At 42.1% G+C, this 16,760-nt stretch overlaps 2 protein-coding genes across 10 annotated transcripts in view; one reads left to right on the top strand and one right to left on the bottom strand.

The window, feature by feature from the left end:
• PIGN (phosphatidylinositol glycan anchor biosynthesis class N) overlaps positions 1 to 6,520 on the bottom strand; it is a 145,159-nt gene extending 138,639 nt beyond the window's left edge. For 2 of the 4 annotated variants that reach the window (XM_046937827.1, XM_004939696.5), the window contains exon 1: positions 6,429 to 6,520. In XM_046937827.1, the coding sequence (XP_046793783.1) occupies positions 6,429 to 6,501 (73 nt within the window). In that variant the 5' untranslated portion in view covers positions 6,502 to 6,520. Of the gene's footprint in view, positions 1 to 6,170 lie in introns of all 4 variants that reach the window. The other 2 variants (XM_025147682.3, XM_418994.8) reach the window with 2 other exon arrangements.
• A 131-nt stretch (positions 6,521 to 6,651) lies between these two features.
• KIAA1468 (RAB11-binding protein RELCH) overlaps positions 6,652 to 16,760 on the top strand; it is a 75,618-nt gene continuing 65,509 nt past the window's right edge. For 5 of the 6 annotated variants that reach the window (XR_005858026.2, XM_015282205.4, XM_015282204.4 and 2 more), the window contains exon 1: positions 6,652 to 7,334. Coding sequence is in view for 4 of the 6 variants with exons in the window: in XM_015282205.4 (XP_015137691.1) it covers positions 6,848 to 7,334 (487 nt within the window). In the remaining 2 variants the exon portion in view is untranslated. Of the gene's footprint in view, positions 12,965 to 16,760 lie in introns of all 6 variants that reach the window. The other variant, XM_046937813.1, reaches the window with a different exon arrangement.

The raw sequence follows: 16,760 nt of genomic DNA, 5'->3' as shown, positions 1-16,760 counted from the left end.
GCAGGCAGTTTATTTCACATTAGCTTTTTGTTCCTTTCAATCTGATCCATATCTTGCTAACAAGACGTGTTTTGACTTGAGCCAGAGTCCAGTACTTCCTTCGCAGCCAGTTCTGACTACCACACAAGCAGCATTCACGGCCCCATGCAAGATCAGAGCCCTTGAAACTTAACAGGAATATTGATATAATTAAGGAAACGCGGCACTTTCTCCAAAGGAATCAACATCTAAATTCTATTTCCCTGAAGTTATAATCTCCCAGCATTATAAATTAGACAAAGAAGATCACATTTGCACTGCATCGTATAGTTCTTTGTGAGAAATGTCACATTTCCTTTCCCTGTTTTTTCCCCCCCTCTAAATATGCAATAAAACAACCACAAAATACTACACAGAATATGCCCCATTGGCAGGAATATTTTTTAAGGATAATAAAATGTCAAGAGAGGGAGCTCAAGACACATTAGTCATTTCTTTTAGAGACGCCATGCCTCACTAAATATTGTCAAGTCTGTTGCGTAAGATGAAAAAACTCCATTGGAAAGGCATTTTCAATAAGCACCAATGGCCTTGGTAAGAACCTTTTATAGAAAAAAAGAAATGGATGGGAATGTCTGCTATGTTTCTGGCTGATGAATACATTTTTCAGCTAAGCAGTATAGTGCATTACATAATTTAAACTGTCAAATTGGTGACTGTACAATTTGTCCGCATATAAAACATGATCCTTTTGCTTAGGGTAGGGAAGCAAAATGGAAATTCTGCTATGTGACAGTATTTTGAATGGTGTGGCAATTATATATCATCCAAGACAGCACTAGCAGCCTTAACACTAGTCTTTTACTAATTTAAATTTTTTAAAGAGTTACACGAGTCAAGCAATACAAGCCAGTGACTTCCTGCTGTCAAAGCATATATCTATTGATTACACAAATTTATACAGGCTTACTGGCCAGTCTCAGATTAAGCTTTCTTACATCTTTACACAACACTTAGACAAAGCAGATCCCAAAACCTCATCTTTACTTCACACATACAATGAATAGAAGTGAGATAATGATCAAGACCCTTTTCCACCTTTCCCAAAGTCCATTTTCTCTCCTGTGAGGCATAATATGTTCTGTCAGATAATGAAAGATAATGAAGCTGCAATCACAGTATTTTTGTTTGCTCCTGCATTGAAGTGGCTTTGGTAATTTAAACAAAACAAACAAACAAAAAAGTGTTCAAAATTATTTTATGTTCAACACCTTCACTAATTTTATGGACTATAATAGCAAATGGTATCTGTTTTAAATTTTAAATGTAAAGTAGATCCAAACCTGAGGCAAAGAGCTCAAGGAATATTTAATTTTCTTTTTAAATTGTTTGATAATTAAAATTGCTCTGCTTAAAAAAAAACAACAACAACATCTCTTTTGCTAAAGCATTCCAAAGAGAAACCAGACTATGGACGACAAGGCAGAATGACCAACAGAACTTATCTGTAAATCAGTCGCCTGTAATGCCAGCCTACACATTTCTCTGTGAATTATCCTGTAAACGTGGAAGAAGTTACCACAAACCTCCCAGGTATAAAAACATACTCAAGAACAACACTGACAACAAGAGAGCAGTGAGAAAGAACAATGGTGTTTTTTTCATGCTTTGAGGCATGAAAGAGAACAAAAGCAACATCCTCTGGTAACGCTTGTCAGCCAATTGTAGAAAAATGGAAGAGTAGAATGCAGCACTGTATTTGTTTATGATGCAGACAGATAAAAGGTCAGAGCTCAGAGAAGGTAAAACTCAACAATAACAAGTGCTGTGGGGTTTTTGTTGTTGTTGTTTTGTTGTTTGTTTGTTTGTTTTCCCCGTGAATCAGCTATTTCACTTATAACAGTATTCTGGGCCACTCATGTGTTTTTAGGAGGTATTTACAATGCCTTTTCAAGTATTATTATTATTTTTTTTTTTACTCCAAAGTCACAGAGCCGATTTCTATCAGCATGTCTTCTTCAAGCATCTGTTCTACAGCTAAACATCATATTTCCATCTTAACGTGGACTGTTTAGTTCTTTGTCCTGCCAATTGCATTGCTTTGTGTGACTTCTCTATTCTTGCAGAGAATAAAGACTTTATTTTCATTTTTTCATGCTCCACTCAGTGGAGACCTCCCTGACAATCCAAGGTTGAAAGCACACCCAAAATATTTTTAAAGAAATTTACAATAAAATAACTCCATATGACACAAACACCGTAAGACACAAGTAAGATACAAGTACTACAGTTTTTTGCTTAAGAAATAAAAGGCCAAAGGATTGAACTCTTCGAAGTCCTACATCAAATATTAAAGCAGAGCACACAGAGAAAAGAACACATAGGGAAAATGATATAAGACGACCTTGCAAATAAATCTAGCTTGCAAATTTGTTCTGTACATATACAGAGAAAAACATTCAAAGAAAATGGTGTTTAAAGAAGCTACTATAAGTAAGGATTTAAAAAGTTGACACAGAAGAGTTTTGTTTTACTAAGTCACATTTTCTTATCAACTGTTAACCAAAAATATGCAGTATCTCCAAAGCCACTTATCTGCTGGATCTTGCATATAGGCCTATTTTACGAATACTTTCAGGCTGGAAAAAAAGGGCAAGAAGGCAAACTTCTCTATGCTTTTATTACTGAAAGTATTACTCAATGCTTTGAAGTCAAATTATGATTTCACCGGTTCCCACTCTTTCAAAGTAGAGTTTCTTAAAAGAACTCATGAGCTCATGAGAACAAAAGCACTATTTTAACCAATATACTAGCCAGAAGCATTGTATCCGATTATTCAACTCAACTGGCTAGGAGAATCGATATCTTATGCCTCTTTGCTTCACAAGCCTGTTAAAGCAATGCCGATCTAGGAAGAACCGAGCGCCCCACAAACGCCAGGCAGTGGTAGGCTGCTCTCCAAGGTGCTGAACTGGTGGAGAGGACCTGCGGCTGTGCAGCTCCGGGAGACCTATCCCTGCCCACGGCCTGGCTCCCTCACTCCAAGCTTCCCTCGTTGGGAGTTTTGAAAGTGAAATTCCTTCTTTCTATTAACCTACATGCCTTTCTCAGACTCCACAAGCCTTCAGAAGGATCTTGCCTCTACTCCAGCAGCACGGGGACACAATTACAGATCTAAGTCCCCAGGGAAATCCACCTTAAACCAGGCTTTCGGTAGTTAGAGCTTTATCATAAAGAAAGCAGCACAAGGGGGGAAATAATCTGCAATAGCCAAATTGTAAAGACGAGAAAAACATTGAAAGGATGGATTGCATCACCTTCAAGAGAGCATCCAACTTCTAAACTAGTAATGCAAGTATATACAGTACTTCATCAAGGATACTGAGAGGTTTATCAAAAAATGTTTAGGCAAAGAAGTTGTATGATGTATTTCTGTCACAAATGGATAGTTATTTGCCATTTCCCAATTTCCCTGCTGGCAAAACAATGAAGTGAGGCAACACTGGTAAGTAGATGATTACAAAGAGTAGACTTATTATTAGACAGATACTGTTTCATCTTAAGAACACAAAGGCAAGCTCTACCCACATTATGTATCCGCTATCACAGAGAAGACAACTAACTGATTCTATAGTGACAGAGAAAGTCTACTATTAACATCTGTCTGGCAGTTATTTATCTGTACCCACCATCTGTAGGAACTTTTCCATAATTAAAAGCATCTGTTTCCCAAATATGTAAAATCAGCAGGTAAAATACTTTATCTTGTATTGCTACAAGAATACCTGACATAGGAGTAGCAGTTAGAAGACCAAGAGGTTCTGACAGTTAAAAATTCTGCAAGAAAAACTAAGTACAGCTGCAGAGAGTTGCCCTGTTCCCTTCTTCCAAACATCTATTCCCATACCAAGCCCCCTCTTTGGCTGGCCCAGCTGTCTTGGTTCTAGTTTATCTCACCAGTCTAATTTGTAAAATAAACCTCTGTTGGCACCAGATGAACTGAACACCTTTCGACAGTACTAACCCAGTACGTTCCAAGCACGTCCTCAGATTCCTACTCTGTTCTCCAATTGGTATTCCATTTATTCATATCACAGCCTTCAATGCACAACTTCCACCACAGGCTCACTTAAACACCTGTCATCACATTTTCCTCCAATACTTGATTGAAGAGCAGCAGGCTGAACAATGAAAGCATTGGTACGGTACTGGTTATGGTAGCAAGTTGGTGGTGCGTGGTTTTGTAGTGATAGGGAAAAAAAATCCCACCTTTTCAATTTCAAGCCTTATTTTCACTTCCAGAAATCTTCAATAAAAGGCACATCAATAGATTCTTGTGTGAATTTACTACTTTTAAACCTCTGAATGACTTTACAATGACCATTTTCAGACTTGATTATCACTGTTTCCCTTTCCTACCTATGCTGTCCTTCAGCATGAATAAGCATGCCGTCTTAAAAAGTGAACTGTTAACCTTCACAACTTTCTGTTACAGCCCCTTAAAAGAAAGATCACCCTTAAAATTCAAATCACTTGTAAATATTGCACATCACCACTAGAGGTCGCTACAGGACATCAGTAACTCTTTCCTGCCCCTATGGGACAAGGCAGACCAAAAGCACATCAACTTGTAGCAAGCCCACACTGAGCACACTTTAACTCTCCAAGAAGGAAAGGAAAGGTAGTAAGATTTCTTCACAGGTTCCAAATTCCAAAGTACCAACAGTGAATACTTTTTTCTTATTTTATTGTGGCTTAAGTCAACTTTCCAAGCCTTTTCAATATACTACATTTTATTTTAGGCTACAACACATTCATGTTCCTCTACTCCTTTCACTATGATACAGACATTATAAAAATTGTACATTATCAGAATAAAAAAAAAAAGGTTTATTAAAGAACAGAATGCAAAATTGATTGCATTTTAAAGTAAATTATATATAAACTAAGTAGGAAAGTATCCTTTTATAGCATATGAATATATAGTAATAAAAGATTAATATAGTAGTAACAGACGAATAGATTACAATTATGATAGTAAATATTGCTTATCTATCTAGTAAATGCCAGTATATTAAGACTGTGGAGTCCTTGGTACAGAGAGACGTGGACATGTTGGAATCCATCTAGGGGGCCACAGAAATGATCCAAGGGATGGAACCCCTCCCCCTTTGAGGACAGGCAGAGAGCTGGGGCTGTTCAGCCTGGAGAAGTGTCCAGAGAGACCTGTGTTTAAATATATTAATAGGGGCTGTAAGCAGGGAGGAGACAGACTCTTAAGTGGGGTCCGTTGTGACAGGACAATGGTTTCAAACTAAAAGAGGGGAGATTTAGACTGGAGATAATGGAAAAGTTTTTGCATGGTTTTTTGTTTTGTTTGTTTGTTTTTTTACAGTGAGGGTAGTGAAGCAGTGGAACAGATTGCCCAGAGATGTGGTAGATGCCTCATCCCTGAAGATGAAATTATGAAATTCAAGGCAAAGGCTCTGAGCAACCTGATCTAGCTACAGATGTCCCATTGAATCAGCTTGACACAGAGAACTCTTGAGATCACAGAAATTCAGTGCTTTCAAAAAAACAACAGAAACCAGTGCTGACTCTACTCTGTACCATTTACAAGTTGAACTCACTTCAGTAGGGAAACACCTACTGGAGGTAGCATGTAACAGGAGAGTCCTGTCGGGAAACACCAGAGGTAACACCTTCACAGCATGGTTTTATCAGTGGGAACAACATGCTTCCAGACATACGGCTTCTTGCTAACCTAATTCTCAATCTTGACAGATAAAAAGCAGGCAAAGACACCTCAGAAAAGCAAACTTTCAGTTGTTAAGAGCACTACTGCAGGGGAGCCCCCAGCCCCACAAGATAGAGGTACAAATGAGAGCTGGGATCTATTCAAAGACACTTTTTTTAAGGCACAAGAACTTTCAACCCTGACGTGCAAGGAATCAGGCAGGGAGGGGAGCACAGCTAAATCAGGGCACTGGTAAAACACAAAACCGAAAGGGACAGCAGATAGGAATACATATCCTGGGAACGTTAAAGTGATAGGGATGGGATTGCGAGGAGGGGACCAGGAAGGCACAGCTGGATCCAAATTTGGCTTGAGGTATAAAAACAAAATTAAAACGACACGTGCTTCTTCAAGCTCAAAGGACAACAAAGATGGAAAAAAAAAAAACAAAAACCTGTACTTTCCACACCGAGTGATACAGAAGGACCCCACGCAATAGTCCTCCCTCCCGTGCGGGCCCGAGCTGATCCTGCCACACACCCACAGCTCTCAGGCAGCCCCACATCCGCATAACACCGGGCTAGCAGGCCACCGGACAGCTAAAAACCGTGAGGCTGACGTGCGGGCGACCCCAAGCCGCAGGAAGCTCCCCCTGAGCCGCCAAGCATGGCCCCACACGCGGCCCCACGAGTAGCCCCGGACCGCCACCCACCACACACGGCCAAGGAGCGCCCAGCGCGCAGGCGCCAACACTCACTGCCTCCCGCTGCGAGCCCCGCCGGCATCTACTTCCGCTTCCTCTCCTATGCTCGCGTTCCCGCCCTCTGCATCCAGCCCCTCTCCCAGCTGCAGCCTGCCTCCCGGAGGGGCCCAAGGGGCGGGGCCTGGGCTCCGGGGCACCGCTCACGATTGGTCGGTGAGCTCTCGCGAGAGGCGGGATCCGGAAGCGGCAGCGGGGCGGGTGTGGGAGTCCGAGGAAGCGGTGGTGGTCGGGGGAAGTCGCCGGCGGCAGCGCCCGTAGTATCTGAGGGAGCTGGCGGCGGACCCGGCCCCAGCCCCGCTAGAAGCGGCTGCTGCTCTGCTCGGCTTTCACCGCGGCAGCGCCTCGATAGCGCCGCGTCGGGGTGCAAGATGGCGGCGGCGGGCGGTGGCAGCAGCGTGAATCCTTTTCTCAGCGACTCGGAGGAGGACGAGCCCGAAGAAGCCAGGCCCGGCGGCGGCGGCGGCAGCAGCAGCAGTACCGAGCCGGGAGGACCGGCATACCCGGCGCGGCGGCGGGAGGAGGTGGCGGCCGTGGGCAGCCCCGAAGAGCTGCCGGGCTTGCGGGCGGCGGGCGATGCGGCGGCGGGGGCGGGCGGCGGGGCCGCCGCGGGGGAGCCGCCGCGGGTGTCGATGGACGCGATGGCGGCTCAGCTCCTGCGGGACCAGTTCCTGCTGACGGCGCTGGAGCTGCACACGGAGCTGCTGGAGAGCGGCCGGGAGCTGCCCCGGCTGCGGGATTTCTTCTCCAACCCGGGCAACTTCGAGAGGCAGAGCGGCACGCCGCCCGCCGGAGGAGGTCTGGGCGGCAGTGTGCTCGGCGGAGCCGGCGGCAGGGAGCCCGGCTCCGGGCAGCTCAGTAAGTGCCTCCCGCTGGCCGGGGCTCGGGCGGCGGGGCTGGGAGCGGGGCTGTGCTGGACGTGATTGGGCCTCCCGTGAAGGTCACGCGTGTGCCAGGCTTGGAGAAGTGTTAGAAATGGGCACCTTTATGCCTTCTCTAGCAGTCGCTCTCTAAAGATAAATCCGTGCCCTTTTAGGAAAGAGAGTTGAGCTTAACCATTAAGCCCATAGCGTATATACGTTTGGAGTCTACAAGCTATCAAAAGTGGATTGTCGGTGCATTGGTGTGGCTCAGTTGTCCTGAAGTGGTGCTGAATTTGACAGGTATTACTTGGTCGTATACAATGCAGTGTGTCCAATCGCTGCTGCTGTCCTGCTTCTCGAGTGCTGGCTGCTGTGGGGTTGAGGGCAGTGGGGATGGTTGGAAAACTGTCACGAAGCTGGCCTTAAAAGCTCTTGGGTTTTAATACAGCAGATAGCTTAGAATACAATTGTTTGTGTGTTTTAGCGATATTACTTTCAAGACCAGTTAAGTTTTAATAATCTGGTAGCTTATGGAAGTCATTCTGAGAGAGAGAAGCTGCCCAGCCACCTGACTTCTGAGGCTTTAATGAACTCATGGACAGTATTGATATGTGAGAGGGGCTGTGGTCATAGTGAAAGACTTGTTAATATATATATGTATTCTGACATACCTGGAGGCATGTTTACCAAACAGTCCTACGCTTTCTTTGCTTTAGAAGAAGTTTCAAATGTTGCAAAGAGATGCTGTTGAGATCTCAAATATGAAGAGAGAGTATCTTTATGGCTTGGACAGCACGCAACAGAGAGGCTTTCAGCTTTTGTAATTGTTAAATATATTTTGAAAATTGTATGGCTTTTTTCTTTAATTCTTGCTGCTTACACTGCACTTATCTTGTTTACAAATGCTTAGAATGTCACACTTGGCTTTGTCCAACCTTCAGGAAGGTTCTTTTCGTGATAAGGTTGGTGAATGTTGGAAAAACTCCGTTTTGAGGTTATGAACCAGTATTAATTTCTATTTCATTAAAAACAGCATCCCTGGGGATTCCAAACGGTTCACCCCATTGACGAAACATTCTCTGTGATTTGTTAATGAATGTTGTTTCCAGCCGTTGGTCACATCTGTACTAGAATTAGAAGAACAGCAGCCTGTGTATCTATGGAGTTTAACACACTCAATAAATTGACTTTGTGGAGTTCTAGACCAACGTATATTCATGTGAAGACATCTTAATGGTCATTTGGTCGATCTGCTGAATGATAGATATGGAGAGGTTGCCCCTATTAAGAAGAAGAACTATCAGAGGATAAAGGAGAGGATCTAAAAAACATTTTTGGTGCTGTGTGATAGTTCTGAGGCTTAATAAAAGTTACTGTGATGTTAGACCTTAGGTTAAAGGTTATGAATAAGCGTATTGAAATCTGCTATCTGTAATAGAATTTTGGAGTGTACTTTTTTTTGTCTCAAAAATGTTTCAAAAGGCAATTAACACTGAGTGATACTGGAAGTCAGGTGACTTATGGTCATCATTAGACTTCATTGAGATCTGGAATCTAGCACAGAGCTAGCAGTTGTGTCATTGCTGTTCTACCTGAGTCTGGTTGATGATAACAAGAACTGATAAGGACTGATGTCTGAATTTAAGTCAATTTGCAAATGTTTAAAAAAAAAATTGCAAAAGACTGATGGGCTGAAAGTTATCAGATGCTTGCAAGAGTGCTTTTTATTTCACCTGCCCCTCTACTCTATGCTGGAGAGACCCCAGCTGGAGTACTGTGTCCGGATGTGGAGTCCTCAGTACAGAAGAGACATAGTCATGTTGGAGTGTGTCCAGAAAACGGCCACAAAAATTTTGCAAGGGATGGAACAACATGTCCCAACTATGAGGACAGGCTGAGAGAACTGGGGATCTTCAGCCTGGAGAAGAGAAGGTTCTGGGGAGACCTGAGAGCAGCTTTCAGTATATAAGGGGAGGGTCTATAAGAAAGAATGGGACAGATGTTTTAGAAGGATCTGTTGTGATAGGACAAGGGGAGATAGCTTCATAGTAGAAAAGGAGATTTAGACTGGATATAAGGAAGAAGTTTTTTACAGTAAGGATGGTGAGGCACTGGAGCAGGTTCCCAGAGAGGTGGATGCTCCGTCCCTGGAGACACTCAAGGTCAGGCTGGATGGGGCTCTGAGCAACCCAATCTCACTGTAGGTGTCCCTGTTCATTGCAGGGGAGTTGAACTAGATGGCCCGTAAGTGTTCCTTCCAACTCAAACATTTCTATGATTCTGTTTTCAGCATCTGGTATTGTATTTAGTTAGAGAAATAAACCACAGATCAAATCCAGCATTAAGTCTGTCTATTTGCCCCAGTTATTAAGTTAAATTCTGTTGAGAGGTGCAGACGCTTATTCCTGCATTTGTGGAGACTTGCTGAGGATTTCTGCAAGGCTATTGCAGTTGTCCCAGGCAACAAACAGAACCTGAGGAAATGGCCACAAGTTGTACCAGAGGAGGTTTAGGTTAGACATAAGGAAAAACTTTTTCTCTCAGAGAGTGGTCAGGCACTAGAATGGCTGCCCAGGGAGGTGGTGGAGTCGCCATCCCTGGCAGTGTTCAAGAGGTGTCTGGATGAGGAGCTACGAGATATGGTTGAGTGGCTTGTGTAGCAATGGTAATGGGAGGACGGTTGGACTGGATGATCTTGTAGGTGCTTTCCAACCTTGTGATTCTGTGATTCAGTTACCTTCTCTCACTTCAGTATGCCTAAATGGGTTTGAGAATAAAACAGTAATTTTCTTTGTAGAAACTGTTGATGTAGAAAGTAGTGGAATTAGGCATGATTGTCATTTCAAGGTCACTCAAATTTTATGCCTCAGTGGAGAAAATTAATCATGTGGTCAACTTTTATGTAATAAAAAAAGTTCTGTTGATATTTCCAGTTGGAATTCCTTCTCAGCACTAGCCCTGTACCTGCTCCCACCACCACCAACTTAGGTGAGTCTTTGTGGTTGTATGCTGAGGTTTTTTGATAATTTGAGTGGTTGTAGAAAAAGTGACAGGCAATTCTAAGTGGATCCGAAGCGTGCTTGGAATGCTGCCCTAGGATTTCTATGGAGCAACTAGAAACTTTGCAGTGTATACCCCTTCACGTACAGAATGAGAGAATTTCAGTGCAGGTGTTCATTGGCAAGCTAAATAGGAGTCTGTACTGGCATTTTTTTCTCCCCTAATTTTTTTGCTTATAGGCTGCTACAGAGAAGATGTGATGAAATATCACAGCAATTAAACAACTAGCATCATGTGGTAACGTAGGGACTGAGGGGCCGTTTTGTCTTTGAACCATGCTTTAGAGAACTTGCTTACAAGGCAGTTGATAGTCAGATGACCTGATTTTCTTGTATTTTTGGAAAAAATACCACTCCGTTTTGCGACAGCAGTCGTGTCACAGCTGCAAACAGGGATTAAGCTAAATTATGTTGAAAAATATGTACGGGATGCTTCTGTTCTTCAAATTTAAAACAAACTGACTTTATGAAGGAGTCAACGCTGGTCCTTTAGTTGCACAACACGTCCTTCGTATCATGTCTTTCAGCTAGATCTTCCCAAACTTCATGTTTGCCTCTTCGTTGTTTTCAATAGCAGTGACCCACATCTGCCAGACTGTTCTGAAACTTCTTTCCTACAGCTGGTCATATGAACGGCATGGTGTGAAAGTTCCTGCTTCGTATAGTATTGCAGATCTCTTGCAAGCCTGTGGTTGTCACCTACATTTTAAGTTTAAATTCATGTCGCCTTTCCCTCACCTTTACGCAGTATAAAAAGTGATACTTAAAGTTTAGAAATAATTCAGTGGCTTGAATGTCTCATCTTTATTGCCCAGACTCAAATGTTGTGCCAGTAAATCCTTGAGGCTGACAGCCATAATTCGAGCTCGAGCATCGTGGGCTACGCCTGGTTAATGCTATTTCCTGAAGGGATGCAACTTACGCTCCTGGAACTCACTTTAGTTCTAAAGACAGATCAGAATCTGCCTTTTAATTTCTTCCTTGTAAGGAAGAATTTTTTTTTTTTAATTTTGAAACAGCTTTAATGGCAATCATAAGGAAAGAGGTGAAACTTGGATGCTGTGTTTCCTGAGCATTTCCAAAGTGAAGGTGTTTGTAAGTTTCCAGGGAACTGATTCCAATTCTGTGAAATTATCTGCAAATACATTAAGTTAATTTTGCTACTGTGCAGTGAACTCCAGGGTTTGCCTGTGGTTTGGGATTTTGTTTGTTTCAGCTATAGTGAAGTAGCTCCCTGGTTTTGCCTATAGCCTTTGAAATTCAATTGGGTCCTGCTGCATGTGGGAAGAGCTTATTGATGATGCTGCCATAGGAAAGGGGTGTCTTCCTAGCAGCCCTGAATGCTGAGTTGCAGACACAGCAACAGTGTGGCTGTGTATGGGCCCTTGTCATTATCAGTGTTTCACCCAGATTTTTGCTTTGGATATATGTATCAGAACAGGGATACCTGCTCACTCAGCTTAAATGGCAGTTTAAGATTGGAAATTAGGAAGGAGGTATAATATCTGTTGTTTTAGTGACTAGTTCTTTGGTTGGCAGGGTTGCCCTCTATTTTTTTTTTTCTGGGTTATGGTTGGTTTTGTTTGTTTTATTGCTTTTGTTCTATTAAAATGTTTGCTGGTTTCTTTATGAGAGTAACCAAAAACATCTGTGATCTTGTTAGCTACCCCTGCAGGAGCTGTGGGGTCATGCGATGATTTGTGGGTGAGGTGGTGGCTGCAATGCCTGTGTTAGGAAAGGTGCTCCCTTTGTGAAGGACAGCATAGAAGGGTGTAGGTAAAGAGCCCAACTGAAACTGTTGACAGTGACAGATGGGAGATACCAAATGTTGTCTCTAAAGTACAGAAGACTGTTCAAAAAGGAAGATGCTTCTAAGTAATGCCAAAAGAAAGAGGAATGAGGTTTTTGATGGCTGCAGTCAGTGAGTGGATAGTTTAATCTTTGGTAGGTATCTGTATTAATTTGGGATACTTTGGTAGACGTGAAGATAGGTTAGTATCTGTAACGGTGTAGCTGCACAAAGAAATAAGGTAGCGCAAAGTAAGTGCGACAGTGTTGGGCAAAGTAGGGCAGGTTTATATCATGTTGTTACTGAGTAGCAAGTGTTCATTATGTTCAGATTATACTTTACCTTGCAGTAACTCATTTGTGTGTTCTTCTCTTAGCTTTGTACAGTTACCCTCTGGGGAGTACAGCTGCATGAGTCTGGGCTTTCTGTTCTGTTCCTGTGCCAGAACTGCTGCTAATGTTCTGTGCGGGGAGAGCAGAAGTGAACCTGTGCACATAGGCTGGTGCTGTAGTTAATTCAGTTACGTGTGAGCTTAACCATGCCTTGCTTGAAAGTTGCAGCAAGATGAGCAAACTTTGCACTGAAGCAAAGAGCGCTCCTTCCTACCACTTCTGGTTTTGTAGAGAGAAGGGAGAAGGCAAGAAGATTAGCGGGGGATTTGTGTTTGAGAGCAGCTTTTGGAAGCTTCTTAAGCTTCCCTGCGTGTAATTTCAGTTCTCTATAAAGGATACAGAGTTTCAGAGGAAGAGAAACTACAGTAGAACAAACAGTTTTGCGGTAGGAGTTACAACTTGTTAATTCTATTCCACTGAGGGAGTGTTTGCTGGAAATCTCTACAAGATTCATTGCCTGATATTAAAAGATTTGTCTATCATTTGCAGGCAAGCCATGATAAATGAGGTAGCGATATCGAGGGTATCGGAAGCTGCTTGCGTGCCAAGTCCATCACCATTAATCTAAATGTTGTAACTAGTGTATTTTATAGGCTCAGAATTAATGAAAACATGGAAAAAATGTGTTCTTCAGGAAGTTGTTGTACTTTCAAACTCAACAAAGATTTCTAACACATTCTGAGTTACGTTATTTATATATGAAACTATGTTGAATGTATCATCAGAAGTGTCTTTCCTATCAGTAGGCAGAGATAGCCTTAAATTTTCTTCTGTTGTGTTCTGTCTTGCAACTGTGTACGTTAAAACTATGACTTGTATTTGTTCTTCTGATACAATGTAAAGATGCAGGTTTGATAAACTGCACTGGATGCTCCTCTGATGTAAGCTAAAAATTTCAGTGAAGCTTTTATGCCTTGTATTTTTAATGATGGTACACATGCCTGAGACATGACATAAATGTCTGCTGAGTTTGGACAAGATTTTTTTGTTTTGTTTTCTTTGTTTCGTCTTAAATAGTCCAAGATAAAAAAGCCTTGTAGAAATACTGAAGTCTCTTCCCCTCTGTGCGCCATAGGGAACAGGCAGTTTACTTCCTCCCTTCCTGCAGTGTACTGCTGCATGATGGTGATGCAACTGAGAACTCTGCTTTTGAATTGAAGGAAATACTGTTATATAAAAACTCAGAGCATAAGAAATTCTTATTTATGTAGCAAGTAGCTTTTCATGGAGGTTTGATGTTGGTGGGGCAGGGGGAGAACTGGCAAATATTCTCCTTAGACAACTATTGAATACCTCGAAGGAGGGAGAGCCCACAACCTCTGTGCAACCTGTGCCAGTACTCATTCACCCTGACCGTAACGAAATGATTGCTGATGTTCAGAGGCACCTCCTGTGTTCCAGTTGTATCCATTGCTTCTGCTCCTGGCATTGCTCACCGCTGAAAAGAGCCCCTGCTGTCTTTGCATCTTCCCTCCAAATGTTTGTACGCAGTTATGAGATTCAGCCTTAGTCTTGGTTTTTCTCTAGGCTGAATTGATGTAAGGTTGTTTAGCTTGATACCAGAGAATATAACAGGAATCTGGGTTACTATGGAGAATGGAAAAATCCTTGTAATGCAAGCTGATCAATATGCTTGAGGCCAGGCAGTGCTGCAGCTGAGCATATGGAGTTTACTCAATTCTTTTGATGCTTTCTCATTTCTGCTGAAGCCAGCTGGGGTCTGAAGCTGGAAGAAGTGCCCCTGTGCCATGCTCCTCCCTTAGCTCTTGTTTTGGGAAGCTCTGGTAGCTCAAGCACACCTCAGGGAGCCATGCTGGGTTTGGTGTTTTCCCCAGGGTACCATCTTGTCTGGATCTTCACTGCAGCAGTGCTCAAATGGCTTTTAGCAGGGCCGGCTTAATTCTTTGAGACTCAAATAATTTGGGTTCTGCCCGAGTTTGTGCAGTAAGCTACCCACTGAAGCAGTACATTTGTTTCAGTGTGGCTCTTCATGTGGTCAGCTTATTTGCACCTGTGTCTGTGTTTTAACCCAAGTCACTTGTGAATGTTAGTTCTGTTATTTTCCCCATGCATTTCTTCCTTCTCATGAGCTTCTGCTGTGCTTCTGTTATGGGACTATTGTAACGTATCTAACAAAGTATTTGTTACATATACTGGTGATTCAAATTGGTTGAGCAGCATAGACTAGGGTTTTTTTTTTTCCAAGTAGTTTTAGGGTTCTTTACCCTCGCATGTCTTCTACAAGTTTTCTTAGCTCATTAGTGATGTGAAGTAGGTTTCAAATTGGTTTGGATTTCCCTGCATGGACTAGTATCATCTGAACATCCTGAACACCTGTTAAAAACTTTAGGTATCTTGTAAATTAATTGCTCTGGTGGCTGAAAGTTAATTTTATTCTGTTAGCTGTACTTAATTTACTTTCCATTTAATGTAATGGTTGTCTGAGAACTTCCTTCCGGCACATTGCAACTTTGAAAATTCATCAGGTCTCATTTAGCAACAGTGTCTGGGAGAGGGAAGAAGAATGCTTACAGTAGCAAAACAAAGCTGATAGGCTGGGTGCATACAATTCAGTGCTCAATGGGATAAATGACTTGCAGGATCCCGTTTCCATGTTAGAGTTAGTATAGCAATGTGGAATGCGTTAATCTGCTGTAAATTTCTGCAAGTTCAAATTGAGTTTAAAAACTTGACCATGAAGTCTGTTTCTTCCTTGGGTTTTATGCTAGGTGAGGTATCCGCTGCCATGGTTCTGGTTTGCATTGCTGAGTGAGTGATCCAGCAGTGCTAAGCTTTGGAACAAGTTGAAACATGTCAGAACTTTTAAATGCAGCATCTAGTTAAGACTTTTTGAAGTAATGTTGCTCCACATTTGTATTATGAAATCTGGTAAGGCTTACAGTAAAAAAAAAAGTTGCTGTATCATTTATGGAGAATTAAATAGCTCAACTAATTTATTCATTGTATTGCACAATATGTTGCACAATCTATTTCAAGTTGCTACATAATGCAACCTCAAATACAAGATGTGAATTGATAATTGTATTTTTAAGTGTTAATGATGGCTGATTCTTTAGTGTAGAAAATGTTCCAATGAAACTGTTCAGATCTGTTTCATTCCACATCTGTGAATGCAAATCCCTCTTGCCAGTTGATTTATTCACTTATATGTATTTGCAGTTGGGTGCTGGTGTGGAGTTTAAACACAGGGAAGTAATAAAGGAAGAAGTCTATTCCTTGTCCCACATGGTCTTTGTCTCTAATTTCTTCTGCTTCTGCTCCCATCTGCCTGTGATGTTGTGCAGGACCGATGAAGATGCAGGTTATTCAAGGGCATGCTTTTGTAAGTTGGTATCTTTAGAAGAAAGCAAGACATACATTTCATGACTGTTATGGCTAGTTTAGTCTAGGTTTTAAATATTTAAGGTAGGTGATATGCTCAGTCTGCTGGCTTCTTTAGCAACAACAGAAACAGATATAAAATGTGTATTCATACACTTGAATTTTCCTAGGCCTGAACCTGAACTTTAACAGCTGTATTGTACATGTAGCACAGGGGAAAAAGGATAAAAGCAGCAGATCCAAGTAAGTTTCTAAGGAATCCTGTCAGCTGGGATTTGTTACAGGAGTACTTGCTGGTGTGCCTATATCTTCTTACTTAAAAATTACATTGGATATCCTAGGCATAACGATAAGCAACTGTATGACACTTCCTAGAGTACAGCTTTTTTTTTAGATGGAAGCAAAGTGTTTTTCCAATGTCTTTGATTTGTAAACCCCTAAGAAACAAACAACAACCAAAAAAAACAACTTTGCTCTCCTTATGGCCTCATTTTGCTTTGGGTGTGGAGTTTGACCTCATCCTCCGTGCAAGGAAGGTTGCATGTATATGTTGGGAGGAGGGAGAGCTTACTCAGAACAATAGCACAACTCATCTGGATAAGCTCTTAAAATTGCATAGAATCACACCCTTACTGATCTCAAAGCATGTCTTGATAATAGTCTGCAGGTTGTAGGTTGAAATTCACTACAGTAAGGAGCATTCTTTTTAGCTTTCTCTTGTGCATCTGAGAGTATCTTATATTGGGTTTTTTTCTTGAATTCTCTCCAATACAGCTGTGATTGAATAGTTTTGTCATCTGTAATTCCCAACTGCTTACTTTGTGTGGTAGTTAATAAGA

This window comes from Gallus gallus, chromosome 2, assembly GCF_016699485.2.
Source record: "Gallus gallus isolate bGalGal1 chromosome 2, bGalGal1.mat.broiler.GRCg7b, whole genome shotgun sequence".
Lineage (NCBI taxonomy): Eukaryota > Metazoa > Chordata > Aves > Galliformes > Phasianidae > Gallus > Gallus gallus.
Note: the sequence above shows the minus strand (reverse complement) of the source record. Positions and strands in the feature narration are given on the sequence as shown.